Source organism: Rhineura floridana, chromosome 2 (genome assembly GCF_030035675.1).
Source record: "Rhineura floridana isolate rRhiFlo1 chromosome 2, rRhiFlo1.hap2, whole genome shotgun sequence".
Lineage (NCBI taxonomy): Eukaryota > Metazoa > Chordata > Lepidosauria > Squamata > Rhineuridae > Rhineura > Rhineura floridana.
In genome coordinates, this window is record NC_084481.1 from 157,259,709 (window position 1) to 157,276,703 (window position 16,995).

General features: G+C 39.9%; 1 protein-coding gene across 6 annotated transcripts in view; it reads left to right on the plus strand.

Moving 5' to 3' along the window:
• CSTPP1 (centriolar satellite-associated tubulin polyglutamylase complex regulator 1) overlaps positions 1–16,995 on the plus strand; it is a 175,996-nt gene that overhangs the window by 12,332 nt on the left and 146,669 nt on the right. For 4 of the 6 annotated variants that reach the window (XM_061610932.1, XM_061610937.1, XM_061610935.1 and 1 more), the window contains exon 2: positions 13,704–13,806. In XM_061610932.1, the coding sequence (XP_061466916.1) occupies positions 13,704–13,806 (103 nt within the window). Of the gene's footprint in view, positions 1–9,074; positions 9,284–13,703; positions 13,807–16,995 lie in introns of all 6 variants that reach the window. The other 2 variants (XM_061610934.1, XM_061610933.1) reach the window with 1 other exon arrangement.

A 16,995-nucleotide genomic window follows, 5' to 3' on the forward strand; every position in this document is an offset into this window, starting at 1 on the left:
GATGCTGAGAGTTCCCCTCACAGCTACTGTTACCTAGGAAGAGGAATTGATTGTTAAACTACTGTAGCTCTGTGAGGGGTATAGGGGTCTCCTAACAACTCTCAGCACCCTTAAGTAACTACACTTCACAGGATTCTTTGCGAGAAGCAACAACTGTTTAAAGTGCATGAGACTGCTTTAAAGGTATAGTGCAGATTGCCAGGTCAGAAGCATCCCAAACACTGAGCTTTCAGGGGCGGGCCCTAGTGATGTCATTAAGCATGATACATTAAACATCAACCACAGTTGCTTGGAGCATACCACTCAAACAAAAAAAAATCTCAGATTAAGAAATTAAGACAGAAATCTTAGCTGAATTAGGGTGTTCCCATGTCCAGCTGAAGTGACGGAGGTCATTCCTTCTCACCAGTTTAGGGAGCATGGATAGGGAATATTTAATCTAGCCTACCTGCTTCTGGTAAGAAGGGTTTACGTGCCCTCAGGCCAGGCCAGTCACCAGAAGGCCATTGTGGGAAGACGGGAGCCTAGTGTTGTGGAGATGTTAGATGAGAGCACTCGGGAGTAAAGATGGATATCCTTGAAGGCTGCATTTCTAAGCACACTTACTAAGGGCCTAAGCCCCATAGAACTCAACAGGACTTCTGAGTAGATATTGTTAGGATTGTGCTGTTGGTAAGGCTTGACTAGGGATCCTCTGCAAAGATATAGATATCAAAGCAGGGTTGCTTAGAATGCTCGGGTTGCCTAGAATGCTCTGCCTGCCTTTTAATGTAGCTGCTCCAAACGTCTTTACAGATTTGACCCTTCACTGCAGAGAGAGGTTTGAGAAATGAGTAAGAGTTAAGAAGATACTCTACCCTTTACTGCCTATCCTGTGGGCTGCTATAAACTCACTTTGACAGCCAACCCAATTCCAGTGAGTAATAATTGACAGAGAAAAAACACACATGGTTTGGTCTACCTTCACAGACAGTAGCTTGGGAACAACAACAATTGAAGCCACACTCCCCAGTATGTGAATTCTCTTTTACCACTATTGGGCAAGAAACAAACCATCATGCAAACAACAAGGTGCATCATCAGTGGGTTTAAGGGGATATTGCTGAGCACATTAAACCATTGTTTTTGCTTCTATGCATGTAAGGGAGTGAGGTCAGAGGTAAATGAAATGCAAATAGAAAAAGAATAACAAAAGACAGTGGTGATTTCCTAAATGCAATACTATACCAACCACAACAAGATTTCTATGAGTAAGGAAAAAAACTCGGCATCCGACAACCAGTCAGGGTTCCTAACCAGAATTTTAAAATTACTGGCAGGCAGTCATCCAAGGTCACAGAAATCCCCCTGCAGCACAACCTGACCAGGGGGCTACAGTTAGTGCAGAATGCTGTGGCACGATTGCTGATATGTGTGTGAGTCTATCAGCAGGTAATACCTATACTCTGAAATCTGCACTGGTTGCTGATTTCCTACCATGTTTTCCATATTATGGGTACAATATAGTACTTCTTCTGCTCTTGTAAGAAACCGATCCTTTATTGTGGCAGCACCTACACTTTGGAACTCCTTGCCTATTGACATTAGGCAGGTGCCTTCTTTGTACTCTTTTTGAGACCTACTAAAAACATTTTTGTTTAGGCAAGCCTCCCAAGCATGTAGAAGCTATTATGTTTTTCAGAAAATCAGAGTAAAGCTAAAGAAGAACAACAAAGCAATCATAATGCCAAAATACAATTTAAATAACATCCCAGAAGAACATAAAGATCAAATAAGGAACAGAATTGAGGCTTTAAACTTAGTTGACAGAGAACCAGAAGAACTATGCACTGAAGCCAGAGACATTATCAGGGAAGAATACAAAGAGACAATACCTCCAGTTAAAAAGAGAGAAAGACCTCAATGGATGACTGAAGAAACTCTTAAAATGGTTAAAGAAAGAAGGAAAGCAAAAGCAAACCGAGAAGCTGCAATGATTCCGTAATTATTAAAATTATTATACAGTAGTGGAGAGCAAGATTTATTACCAGCGGTTCTCAAATGCTGCAAAGGGTGCAAGAGTGTGCCCTGCTGGGAACTTGCTCATGTGCTCGAACCCTGAAAAAAGCAAGATGACGACCTGACGATGTGCACCTGGCACCAACACTGTTATACTTTCGGTGCCAGGTCAAGACTTTCCTTTTCTCCCAGGCATTTTTAAATGTTTTTAAATTGCTTTTTAAAAATGTGTTTTTTTTAATTTGTATATTTATTTTTAATGGTTTTAATTGTAAACCGCCCAGAGAGCTTCGGCTATGGGGCGGTATATAAATGCAATAAACAAACAAACAAGCAAACAAACAAATAAATAAATGCAACAATACAGTGACTAATACGTAGGGACAAAGAAAACTATTACAATAATTATTGTATAGAAATAGAAGAGCACAACAAAAAGGGAAGAACAAGAGCCCTATTCCAAAAGATTAGAGAAATTAAAGAGAAATTTAAACCAAGAGTATGGATGTTGAATAATCAACAGGGGAACACACAGACCAACCAAGATGAGATAAAAGGAAGGTGGAAGCAATACACTGAAGAACTCTATAAAAGAGATGCAAGGATGACAGTTTCATTCACGGAGGAACCGTATGATGAAAAACCAGAAATTTTAGAATGCGAGGTGAAAGCTGCTCCTAAAATACTTGGAAGAAACAAATCACCAGAAACAGATGGCATACCAATAGAGTTGCTACAAGCTACTGAGACTGAAACTGTCCAAATTTTGACAAAGATTTGTTAACAAATATGGAAAACTAAACAATGGCCCACAGACTGGAAACATTCCATATACATCCCAATTCCAAAGAAAGGGGATCCCAGGGAATGCAGTAATTATCCAACTATTGCCTTAGTATCCCATGCAAGTAAAGTAATGCTTAAGATTGTACAATAAAGGCTCTTACCATATATGGAGCGAGAAATGCCAGACGTCCAAGCTGGATTTAGAAAGGGAAGAGGCACCAGAGATCATATTGCAAACTTACGTTGGATACTGGAATGAACCAAGGAATTTCAGAAGGAAAATACCCTGTGCTTTATAGATTACAGCAAAGCCTTTGATTGTGTAGATCATGAAAAACTATGGAATGCTTTAAAAGAAATGGGGATGCCACAGCATCTGATTGTCCTGATGAACAACCTATATTCTGGACAAGAGGCTACTGCAAGGACAGAATATGGACAAACCGATTGGTTCCCAATTGGAAAGCTTGTGAGACGGGTGAATTTTATCACCCTATTTGTTTAATCTATATGCAGAACATATCATACAGAAAGCAGGATTGGAGCAAGATGAAGGAGGTGTGAAAATTGGAGGGAGAAATATCAATATTTTAAGATATGCAGACGATACCATACTACTAACAGAAATCAGTAATTATTTGAAATGAATGCTGATGAAAGTTCAAGAGGAAAGCACAAATGCAGGACTACAGCTGAACGTCAAGAAGACTAAAGTAATGACAACAGAGGAGTTATGTAACTTTAAAGTTGACAACGAGGACATTGAATTTGTCAAGGATTATCAATACCTTGGCACAGTCATTAACCAAAAGGGAGACAATAGTTAAGAAATAAAAAGAAGATTAGGACTGGGGAGGGCAGCTATGAGAGAACTAGAAAAGGTCCTCAAATGCAAAGATGTATTACTGAATACTAAAGTCAGGATCATTCAGACCATGGTATTCCCGATCTCTATGTATGGATGTGAAAGTTGGACAGTGAAAAAAGCAGATAACAGAAAAATGAACTCATTTAAAATATGGTGTTGGAGGAGAGCTTTGTGGATACCATGGACTGCAAAAAAGACAAATAATTGGGTGTTAGAACAAATTAAAGCAGAACTATCACTAGAAGCTAAAATGATGAAAATGAGGTTATCATACTTTGGACATATAAGGAGAAGACATGATTCACTAGAAAAGACAATAATGTTGGGAAAAACAGAAGGGAGTAGAAAAAGAGGAAGGCCAAACAAGAGATGGATTGATTCCATAAAGGAAGCCACAGGCCTGAACTTACAAGATCTGAACAGGGTGGTTCATGACAGATGCTCTTGGAGGTCACTGATTCCTAGGGTTGCCATAAGTCGTAATCAACTTGAAGGCACATAACAACAAATGTTCACTCAAAAGTCCCATTGATTTGCAGTCCAATCCTAACCATGTCTACTCAAAAGTAAGTCGTATTGAATTCAGTGGTGTTTACTCCCGGTATGTAGGATTAGCATTGTAGGATTAGCATTGTAGGATTAGCATTGCAGGTTTACTCCCATAAAAGTGAGTATAGGATTAAAACTTCATATTGGGAAGGTTTTCAAAACAGGATATGAATTAGACAAATAAACTGCCCTCTTCAACAGTCCAGGAAATTTTAAACTTGTTTGACTCCTCATAATTAGGAAAGTATAACATATTGTAACAGCATCATATGCTGCATGTACATTTCTTTTAAATTTCTATTCAAAAATTATTTGAAAGATAAAATGTATAACATACTAGTTTTCCAAGTAATCTAAAAGACCCTGCATGTACACATTTATTATTGTCATAATTGAAATTGTTTACAGTAAACAATTGACTACCAAGATCCTGCTGCGATTTTTTGTTTTACATGTCCTGCATGCAGAGAAAAAGGGATTTTTACTACTGCGGAAGCTATAAATGTACTAAATTTATGAGATTTTCACACAAGGAGGAAAAGACAACAGTTTTCTGGCCTTGCAATGGGTTCTAGCTATTGTCTGGAGGTCAACAAACCCCTTGTGAATCACAATCCAGACTTCACTTATTGACTACAAACCTGAAGGACGGGGTTAGAGCAGCCAGTTTAACAGAAGTTGCACGGGGGGATGTTTTGGTGTATATGTCTTGAACCAGACCACCTAGAAACTTACTTTTTTTAAGATGAGAGCTGAGAGTCTGGAGATTGGGGTGACTCACCTGGAGACCCAGAGAGGACCCCCAAAATCTGGAGTCTCCGGGTGAAAACCAGAGATTTTGCAACCCTAGTGCACATGAGTCCTTTTTCTTGTTGTCTTACTGATCAGTAGAGCAAAAACTGCTCCCACATACAGTAATACAGTTCTAATGCCTGTGAGCAAGAGGCAGGGGAGATGGCAATATGTAATGGGCTTGCTGGCTGGCTGACTTTATTTCTACCCCCTTCCTGCAGCTTTTTTGACTTATCACTGGGTTTGACAGCTTATTGAGTGTTTGTTTTTGTAAAATGCAAAATGTTGAAGAAAATGTCAGGAAAGTTAAAATTATGCTCTTCGGTTTCCCATTTGAAGTTAGGAAGCCCATGTCTAGTATCATCTACTGCATAAGAATTAAGGAAAACAAAGCAAATGTGGTGTGTGTGAGAGAAATGTGTATTTGGCATCTCTGTCTACTTTGTGTAAGATGGAGTGAGGGATGAAGCAGCACCCATTCAAATTAGTCTGTATTGGGTGCTCTTCAGGTATCAGGTTGTGCTGCGGCCTCTTGGGAAGCAGAAACCTATAATGGCTGTTTCCCTATCTATGCAAGTATAAAACTCAACCATTACTTTTGGCATTCTTTCTCTTCTCTGATGAAGAGTTCTGGAGAACTCAAAACCCTGCATGCAGTTTTCGTGACAGTTTGGTTGACGAAATAAAAGTATTGCCCTAAGGTGAAGTTTTGCATTTTTCTTGTGGGCCAGCACAGCTGCTTTTGCTTTCTACTTTATTGTGAGTACTGCATGTGCCATAATACATGTCACTAATTGATGTGCCTCCATGTGCTTGGCGTCTGATTTACCTTGGAGCAACAAAACCGTTTAATTCCTTTGGATTTTAGTCACATGCCTTAGAACTTGGTGGTTATTAGCTTTCCAGTGTCTTTCCACACTGCCTCCAAATGACGTATCTTTCTTAAGAGCATGATAAAATACTTGTTAAAATTCAGTTTGGAACACAGATTAATATGACTGCTAATAAATTGTAAGTCTACAGAAACAGAAATAAATCTATTTCTACAGATTAATGAGGAAATAAAAATAAAGTGTGATAAATCAATAGCTATTTGTAACAATTTGAGTATAGTAATTAATGAACCTAAGTTAGCCATGTTTATTAACTTCGGTGAGTCTACTCTGAGGAGGACTAGCACTGAATACCACCCAAAATGTTACAAGTAGTTATTGACTTGTGTAGGACAAAATTAAGAGAAGCAGTTGTTTCAGCTTCCCCTCTTCAATGCTTGTTTTTTGAAGTTAAATACAACCATGTCTCACTGATAATACCTAGGTGGTAATTACGATAACTTTGTCTGCTTCATCTCACCACTGTTCCTTTTGTGCAGATATCTGCCCTTGGATATATTATCTGCATTGCTTGATTAACTGTTTTAACTTGCACAATCCGTTGTCTTAACTTAAATTGACCACATATGTTAGAAAATATCTCCATAAAAGAATGAATTGAATGGAGAAAGGGAGACCTCAAAGGTGGATCAAGGAGTTTCAAATTAATTCCTTACATTGTTCTAAAAATAAATGAATCTGTTGCAGCTTTTAGCAAATTAATGTATTTGCTTGTGATGATCTGCAGAAATGGCAGTTGGCTGGAAAGCAGACCTGTAGTCAGGGGTGGGCTGCGGGGGTCCTGTCCTGCCCATTTTTCTGCCCCCTATTTTATTTTACAAAAAACAATTTATTACTTTTTTCTGGCCCCCTACTTTTTTGGGGGGGCCCCCCAAATTTTTAGGCTGGTATGAGCATGCTGGGAAATATCTTCTGAGCCTGAATGCTGTCATTAAGGCAGAATTATGAGACTGAAGGCCACTATTTGAGGAGTGTATTTTGTGATTTAAAATCTTGTAAATACATATGACACAGTATAATCTTGTGTGTACAGATTGCATGGAGTTCTAATAACGATTGCATGCTTCAAATGATTGTGTGTAATGATTAACTCGCGTTCAGATCTTGGGCAGAGGACCAGACCAAATGGGAAGAGCATCTTCTTGTTCACAGCGTGTGTATGTGTATGTGAGGGAAGCTGCCAGTTGTAATGGAGAAAGAGGTTCTTAGGTGAAAGATGAGGACTTTTTACTAATGTGTTGCATTTGGATTTAATGAGTGCTGTTGCTGGCTCAGACAGTTTCTGGGAGGAGATAATTGAGCACAGCATTTGGGCATGCATGGAAAAGGGAGGGGGAAAAGATGAAAATAACCTGGTTGCTGTTAACTTAGGAGTGTGACTGACTGAGTTGCACGACTTGTTCCTCCCTGAGGCGACACAGGTGCACGGAGTTATTTTTCTTTAATCACTCACATAAATTAAAATGTATTCCTTTGCATAAAAATAATTAAATAAAGCTACACCCTGAATCTTTTATTGCCAGATAATATCTTTGAACCTCTGGCTCATAATCTTATTACCACCTGCAAGGTATTTTCCAGGGTGTGCTTCACCCATGCTGTCGTTGTACTTCATAGTGTTCTAGACAGAGAAAACCCCTGACAGTGATCAGAGCTCATCTGAGGTTTTAATCATAGTGCCCACTAACAAATCTTCTTCTGTAGGCTTTTCCTTGAGTCCACCTGCCCCTCCCACCTGTCAGCTATGTTGAGATGAAATATATTTCCATTGTAAGTACAAAATGTGGGTGGAATAGGTTAGCATGCACAATTAAAGTGGTTTGAAGAACTGCGAGTCTTCTGAGTCAGACTGGGTGCTGATGAAAGAGAGAGAAATGATTTGGTCCATAGTAAGCTGGCAAGGAACAATGCAGCATCAGCCGTTCTTAACCCAAAAGTATTTTCCTTGTGCTATTTTCTTAGGGACTACTGTTCTTTAGTTTTATTTTAAATTTACAGTATATATATGTTCCCAATAACTAAACCTACCTGGACAGTTTATAATAAACATTAAAATATCTGTATATAAAAATACAGTCACCTGGAAAAAGACCACAAAACATAATTTTAAAGTGCAGTCAGTTACATATGTGAGAAGTGTTCCAAGTAACCTGGCCTCAAGCTGTTTAGGTGAAGGTAAACACCAGCACTTTGAGTTAGGCCTGGAAACAGACAAGAAGCCAGGGCAAATAACAAAGCACATCAGGTCAGATACTTTTTTTTATTGTTTGTAGCCAATGATTTGAAACAAATGCTGATGAAAGTTAAAGAGGAAAGCACAACAGCAGGACTACAGCTGAATGTCAAGACTAAAGTAATGACAACAGAAGATTTATGTAACTTTAAAGTTGACAACGAAGACATTGAACTTGTCAAGGATGATCAATACCTTGGCACAGTCATTAACCAAAATGGAGACAATAGTCAAGAAATCAGAAGAAGGCTAGGACTGGGGAGGGCAGCTATGAGAGAACTAGAAAAGGTCCTCAAATGCAAAGATGTATCACTGAACACTAAAGTCAGGATCATTCAGACCATGGTGTTTGCCAATCTCTGTGTTTGCCAACCAATATTTAAAGCAGGTATGGGGAACCTGTAGCACTCCAGATGTTACTAAACTACAATTCCCATAATCCTTGGCAACTGGCCATTATTGCTGGGACTAATAGGAGTTATAGTTCAGCAACCTCAGAAGAGCCTCAGGCTCCCTGGCCCTGATTTAAAGCCATAGGGTTATATACAGGATTATTCATATTCTGAGTAGACTCGGTTCTTCTGAAGATGCATAGGCCTTTCTAATCTACCTGGAAATATACTTAGGGGAGACTTGCACAATAACAAATATTGTTATGTTTGTCATGTCTGCCTCCTCCTCCTCCCATTATGTAAGCACTGCTTGCACATTGTTTGGACCATAGTAACATGACACATCCACCACAAATAACCCAAACTGTCATAATTTTTTGTCATTGAAAAATATCAATACTCCCTTAGCATGTCTTTAATTATTTGAAAACAAGATTGCCAATACTCAGGATTTAAAAATAAAGTGCATATGATTTATAGGGCACATTTGATCAGTTCAATAGCACAGAGGTATTGAGTGATTGACTGTTTCACAGTACAGTATATGTTCCTTTTATCTCCAGAACGTTAGAGGCCTAAAGAAGGTGACCAGTCCACAAATGTTTAATTCCACTGGGAAGGGTGAACAACCTGTGTCCCTCCATTTGCTGTTGAACTCCAACTCTCGTCAGCCCCAGTCAGCATGGTCAATGGTCAGGGATGATGGCAGTCGTGATGTAGCAACATTTGAAGAGCTGCAGATTCACCACCCTGAGCTACGGGGAAACGACAGGTGATAGGAAAGATATCATGCCACCATTAGTAAGATAGAAATCCCTGCATTGTACTGTATATTGAAAGACTGAGGGAGGCATTCAAATAAAAAGTGGTGCTATCACAAGGGTTAGTGCTAGTGCAATGGGATTTCCCCTATGGGGGGGTCTGTGCTATTCACAAATCTGCTCTGGAGGATTGGGGGAACCCCAGAACATAATTAGGGAGTGTGGGGTGGGGAGGAGAAGGGGAGATCATTTTGTTGTACAAGGAGATATCCTTATGCTGATGGAATGATCTGCTTAGTGCTATGTTGAATATAACCCTGAGTGCCAGACACTGAGCATCTAAGTTTACTTGCATTCTCTTTCTTTTATTTTCAGCTCAAAGATGGTCTTTCCTCCCTTTTGCCCAATCCCCCTAATTTGTTGGGTTCGAGGGATATGGAGACCATCGAGCAAGATACTTTTGATAATTTTGAAACTGTTACCTCTTGCCCTGCTCCTTTGGAGAAGTTGCCCACTAGGATTATTTCTAACGTTAGTTGGCGGAGCCCTATGTTAGAGGAGATCCTACCCTCTGAGGGACCTAACGAGGTCCAGGAGGCCATAACGTTATTCAATAGGAGTTCAAGTAAAGCGAAGGAGTCAAAAGCTCATACTCTGCAGGGTGTCTCCCCTTTTACACCTAACGCCCCAAATGTGATGTTGGATAATTCTGCTCAAATAGGCTCCTCACAAATCCCTCCTGGTCATTCTGGGGTTAATTCTTCTTTAGTAGGTAATGTACTGTGTTCCATGGTATGACATAAGGCATTTCAGTTGAGTGATTTGTTATCAATAATCTCCTGGAATGTGGCAGGCTGGTCCAATAAGTGCTTTATCCCCAATTTTCTTACATTCCTTAATAAGCATCACATTGTATTGCTTCAAGAAACCTGGCTCACTGAGGAATTACACTTAAGTGGATTTGTAAGTTATTCACTTGAGGCTGTCCCAAGTATTAGAGGCGGACGTCCAAAAGGTGGGCTAGCAACCATGATCTCAACCAAATTAGGTTTAATGACAACAAGAATAGAGGGGTTGGAGGATATAGCACTTGCTGTAACATTCTTCCTGCAAGCTGATCTTTTTGTGGTGATCAATGCTTACCTCCCCCCCGCAATTAAAAAACAATCAGTCAGAGAGCTATGGTCTAGGTTACAGGAGTATGTTACTAAACTTATGATTAAGTACCCCTCAGCTCATATCATTCTGGTGGGGGATCTTAATGCAAGGACCAGTGCTAATGATGAAGCCCTATATGAACATTTCCAGCTAGTTCCTCCAATAGTGGAATTGCCCCCCCCTTTCTCTTGTAGACAATCCAAGGATAAAGGTTGTAATTTCACTGGCCTTTGCCTTTTACAGATGACCCACGCTCTTGACTTGATTGTGTTAAAAGGAGGCGTGGTGGGAGATCTGCACGGCGAATACACCTGCGTAATGTGCCACGGGGCATCCACTATTGATTATTTTGTGGTTTCACCCAACCTGCTTCAGTATGTCTCAAGATGTAACATACATATAAGGGATGAGAGTGATCATCTCCCCATGATTCTCACACTAAATCTGGGATATGGGAAACTATTATTGGCTTGGGAACCCTTGCACAATCTAGCAGCAGAGAGAAGAGTTGCCCGTATCAGGTGGACTCCCACTACAGCCAATAAGATTTCTAAATTTCTCTATTCTGCAGACATACTTAGCCTCAGGGACAGGTTCTTACTTGAAACTGCCCCAGAGTCTATTTGTATACTGTATCAGGACCTGTTGAGATCTATAAATAATTCCCCTAATTTTAAAAATCAGTTAAGATCTCGTGCCATCGGGAGGGTGTCCAGGCCTTGGTTCGACCAGGACTGTGTCTTACTGAAGAATACCCTTATGGACATTGATAGGAGATATAGAGTTTCTGAACTACCTGCTCTCCCTGCAGAATATCTAGTTATTGAAAGACGCTATAAAATCTTAATTAAAGAGAAAAAGAAATCTCACCAAAGGGAAGCCTGGCAAAGATTAATAGAAGCCTCCAGATTAAAAGATTCAGGAAGGTTTTGGAGGCTGGTCTCCAAAAGGTGCCAGTCTGTTCCGCCATGTTATGAATATCACATACCGGCCAGCAAATGGGAATCTTACTTTGCTGACATTTTTGCCAAGAGTTACAATACTAATAGCTTACCGTGGGACAATTTTAATACCTTACCCAGCTGGTCCCCAGTTTCCATCTGTGAGATAACCGCACTTATTAATAATCTAACAATGGGCAAAGTGCCAGGTGTCGATAACATCCCCCCAGAATTTCTTAAAGAACATTTAGATTGGTGGGCACCTATTCTGGCGGCCTTGTTTACAGCCATAGATCAATCAATCTGTATTCCCGATGATTGGCGGATGGCTATTGTTGTCCCCATATATAAGAAGAGTAAAAGATCCATCAAACTACAGACCTATTAGTCTTCTTAGCGTCATCAGCAAACTTTATGCTAGCCACCTCCTTGAGAAGTTAAGCTCTTGGATGGATAATGAGAATCTTCTGGCTGACGAACAAGCTGGCTTTAGATCGGGTCGCTCTACCGTAGATCAGGGTCTTGTCCTTCAGCATTTGGTTGAAAAGTACTCCTCTTGCAAGGGGGGAGCACTTTTCACTGCTTCTATAGATCTGAAATCAGATTTTGATCTAATACCCCGGAAAAGACTCTGGGAGAAATTAAAGGATAGAAATATTGATAGACGCCTGCTCTGTTTAATCCGCTGCTTGCACGAGAAGACCCAGCTAAGAGTCAGATGTAACCAGGCTGGACATTTGTCCGCACCAACTCCAACTTTTAATGGAGTAAAACAGGGATGTGTCCTTGCGCCCTCTTTATTCAATCTTTACATTAATTCATTGGTTAAAAGTTTACTGGCGGTAAATTCACACACACCCAATCTGGCGAGGAGACACCTGTCTTCTCTATTGTATGCTGATGACATTGTTCTTCTATCCCAAACGTCTGTGGGATTGCATCGCCTGCTAAGAGAACTTGCCTTATTTTGTACTGAAGAACTTTTGAAAATTAACTATGCCAAATGTAAGGTGTTAGTTTTCTCTAGAAGAAGACATAAGCACCGGTGGCTAATTGATAATCATCCTATTGACCAAGTCGATGCCTTCAGTTACCTTGGAATACTATTTCATTCCTCGGGCTCCTGGAAGGCACATCTGACCAGGTCTGCTGAGATTGCTCAGAAAACGGTTAAAGCTCTGCTATCTTTTTTTTATACAAAGGGTGGTTCATATGTGCCGGCAGCTGTACAGGTATTCAACGCCAAGGCTCTCGCCCAATTACTTTATGGGACGCAAATCTGCAGCGGGGGTAACTATACAACGCTGGAAGTTGTTCAATCTAAATTCCTGAGGTCTATATTTGGCATCCTGAGCTGTGTCCCTAATGTGACCATACGTTTAGAATTGGGAGCCCTCTCAATTAAGACCCGAGCCTGGATGTATAGGTTCAGTTATTGGCTGAAACTTTTATTTGTGCCCACGGGATTGGCCCCTTTAACTTTGGTAGATACCTTCCAGTCCCAATGGAAGTAGGCACTGACAAAAAAATTGGAAGCCCTTGGTTTCTCGCTCCTGGTGATCGGGGCCTTAGGTTATATGAGGGCTAAAACAACTATTATTCAACGCCTCAAAGACATTGAACTTCAGAATAATTTGAGCCTGGCCGCTGCATATTCTCTCTGTTACATCAGTGTGAAACCCTTTGTCCCCGTTAATTATATTTCAAACTTGCTCAATTTCAAATATAGGAGAGCATTTGCTTTGGCAAGGTTTGATGTCCTCACCTCAGCACTCTTGGAGGGTAGGTATAAGGGTGTTCCCCTCTCTGAACGGACTTGCCCTTGCGGAGCTGAGAAGGTGGAGTCCATACGGCACGTATTGCTGTACTGCCCTTTATACTCGGACCTTCGCCGTAAATTTATTTACCCAGTTTGGGATGATTTTCACCCGGATTCGGAGGGGGTTCTCTTGCAGCGCCTATTGGCAGACTTGGATCCCCGGATTACCGCGAAGGTTGCTTCGTTTTGTGTTGCGGCCATGGCCCACAGGAAGGAATTAACGAACTCTTTGTAATCAACTTTTAGCGCTGTCTTAACTTTTAACTGTCTTAACCTCTGTGACCTTGATTTAAATTTTAACCCTTTTTTTGTTTCCCTTTTAACATTTTGCTGCCACTTTCGCTATATTCTTTTGTATTGTGGTACTTTTGCTGGTCATGGACCGAAATAAATTTATTCATTCAATTTATTCTTGTGCTGATAGAATGATCTGCTTAGTGCTATGTTGAATATAACCCTGAGTGCCAGACACTGAGCATCTAAGTTTTCTTGCATTCTCTCTTTTATTTTCAGCTCAAAGACATGTCCTCACATATATGGAAGATGCAGTGAGCCAGCTGCTGGAAAGCAGAGAAGATATTAGTCATTATGGTATTGCCAGGTTCTTCACTGAATAGTAAGTATATCATCACTCTGCCAGCAGAACTAGCTTGAAAGTGGATTGGGGAAGCAGGCAGAGAGAATGCAAAAGGGTACATGCAGATTATGTTGTGACCGCAAATACTATATTAGCCCATGTATATGACATGGCTACAATTAAGTGAACCATGACGTCTAGCTCTATTCTCAGCCTTAGAAATACAACTTATTTAAGAAACTTATGCTATCAACCTTTGCTTATTTTACTGTGAGAACTGTCCAGTCATGTTTCAACTTAACACCTGGCAGAACAGAATTGGTCATGTGGCTTTCAAAGCTGAGTTTATTGTTGACAAAATTGAATTTGACCCAGCAAGGATTATGTGTGTGAGGAAATATATGAATTATGTGCAAAATTTGATGCATGATAATTATGATTTCCAAGTTGGTTTGTAAACTGCTAAAGTGTACCATGTTTCTTGCAGTACACATGTGAAAACACGTGACATTTAGGTCGCAGTACTACATCCAATTACCAGGGAGTAAGTCCTATTGAACACAATAGTTTTTACTTTTGAGTAGACATGCAATGGATAGCACTGTAAGCCACCATTCTTCCAGTCCTATGCTTCACCTTTTTCAAATTTAACTAGTCTGACATTTAATGGAGACCATGAGCTGGACTCAGGTCACTAACAAGGATAGACAAAGACCAGGCGCTGAAAAGCTGCAGAAGACATGTTGCAAGAATCTGTGTCAGTGTGAATGGAGACATAGGAGGTTCAGGACAGGAAGCTTAGGAAGGCCAACCAATGGCAACAGTTGGTAGCTTGATGCATAAATAAGTGTTTGAGAGCTGGGTCACATATGATGTTTTTCCTGTATGGACTTACATCACTGTATAGGGGCAAAACATGTTTACCTAAACTTGTGTAATGTGGCTCAAGTGTTTGTTTTGCTATGAGGTATTCGGATACTCCATAACTTGTGATAGTTTAATTTATGTATGTATGTATGTTTAAAAACATCCATGCCCTTTGCTTGACTATTGATTCATCCAAAGTCTTTGATGCTTCAAGATGCTGCTAAATTGCTTTATTTTCTGTAAGATAAAACTCTGATAAGATTAACTTGTCCTTTGGAATTAATCCATTTTCCCATCCTTGTGATCAAGTATCTTGGCCTGGAAACGGATGGGTGTTCTCTAACAAAGTAGCTGATCCAAACATGCCTTTCATGGGTGTCTGCCGATCACCTATCATTATGTGTTAAGCCTTGGTAGTTAAATCCTACTGAGAATAAATGGTGGGTTTTTAAGCATATTTTATAACCATTGTTAAATCTGTTTATCATTGTAACTAAATTTGTTGCTGTAAAGAAGAGATTCATGACCCCAATCTTAACTTACGGTGATTATTGTTGTTGTTGTTATTGCTGTTGTTATTATTATTGCTGCCCACCATTCACTAGTAGGTCCCAGGGCAAGTTACAAATACAGTTTTAAAAGCAATAAAAAAAATTACGTTCACGGGGGCGGGGGGTCAAGAAAACATGCATCTCAAGTGTTGAAGGCCCGGGGTAAAGAGGTGCATTTTTAGTCTTCACTGAAAACTGTACAGTGAAGGTGTCAGACACACCTCTGTAGGATGGGAATTCCACAAGCTAGGAAATATGCACTGATTAACTGGGTAGAAGCTACATTATCTTGTGAAGTTATAATCTGATATCCTCTTATGTTTGTCTTGTAGAAAAATAAGTGAAGGGTAGTTCATACACAGTTTCTGAAACCTCAAGATTCTGCTTGAGATGTGGGAAAAGCTGCATTTTGGTTTTTACAGAAACCCCATTCCTATGGCAGCCCTCATTCAATTTGAATTCTTTGGGGGTTCACTTGGTAATATAATTATGCTGACAAATCATGTCCTTTATCAACTTACTTCAGGGAAAACTGTAATAACGGCCTGGTTCAGGCAATCATATATTGGCTTAACACACTAAGAGAATTAGCCTTTTGGCTGTGGACAAAGTGTCTTCACTGCTTCCTTCCATGTGGGCAATCAAACCAGGAAGTCTCTTAATTAGTTATGGTTCTGAACTGGAAAACTATAGTTACCAGCTTTGGTACAAACCATGGTATCAAATCAATTTCAAATTGTGGTAATCCTGGTTTCCTGGCTTGGATGAAATGGGAAACTATGGTTAATTAGAGGCTTTTTGGTTTGATGCTTGCACTGTGAACGAAGGAGTGAAGGGGCTGTGTGCATCATATCTTGGCTTATTAATATGATTGAATGTGCCATATCTTTTCTGTTTTTTTAATGTATTAATTTGTGTGGTTGTATTCTTCTGTTTTATGATACATAACTTTTGAAAAATGAATCCTTGTTTTGTATTGGAATTCAAGAGTTCTGGTCCCATTCTTAGAAAATTTCTTAATCACTGGTTTACCACCCATAGACAGGAGGAAGCAAAATAACCTGCTTATATATATGAAAGAGTATCTTAACGTCACATTCTGCTCTCAAGGATGACCAGTATGGTTGGGGTTTGGCTTGTTACATCCAGACCCTTGTTAAATTGTGCTTGATAACACGGTTGTATTTGAAATAACTGAAATCATTTACATAGTTCTGTAACCATAATAGTCTTACTGTTCTTCCATATTTCCTCATATATCAATTTAATGTATGACAACTTTGAAAGAAAATCCTAAAGTAGGGGTGGGGAACCTATGGCCTTCCAGATGTCGCTGGACTACAACTCCCATCATCCCTGACCATTGGCCATACCAGCTGGGGCTGAAGGAAGTCCAACAACAACTGAAGAATCACAGAGTCCCCATCCTTGTCCAAAAGCAACGTATTTGTGAGCAGAGAAATGGTACTTCAAATTGTTGGATTTAGTTCTTCCAAGTTATAGTGATTAGATTTCTGATTCTTGTTCTTCTTGAAAGCCTCAGTAGGGGATAAATAAGTATAAGAAACTCTTCTACATAAAGTGCTCTCATCATAAGGCTCTTTCAAAAGAAAACTTGGTGTTCTCCATGGTGCTTTATTCCTCTGATTGCCACAAGTCTCACATCTCTGAAGGGCTGTCCTCTTATTTTCCTGTTTTTGAGAATCATCCCTGTACTTCACATAACACTCACCTTTCAGGCATACCAGCTTTTTCTTTTTCTTTTTAAAACCTGTGCTTAAATGAATTCTTTTCTAAGGTTTAAACAGAT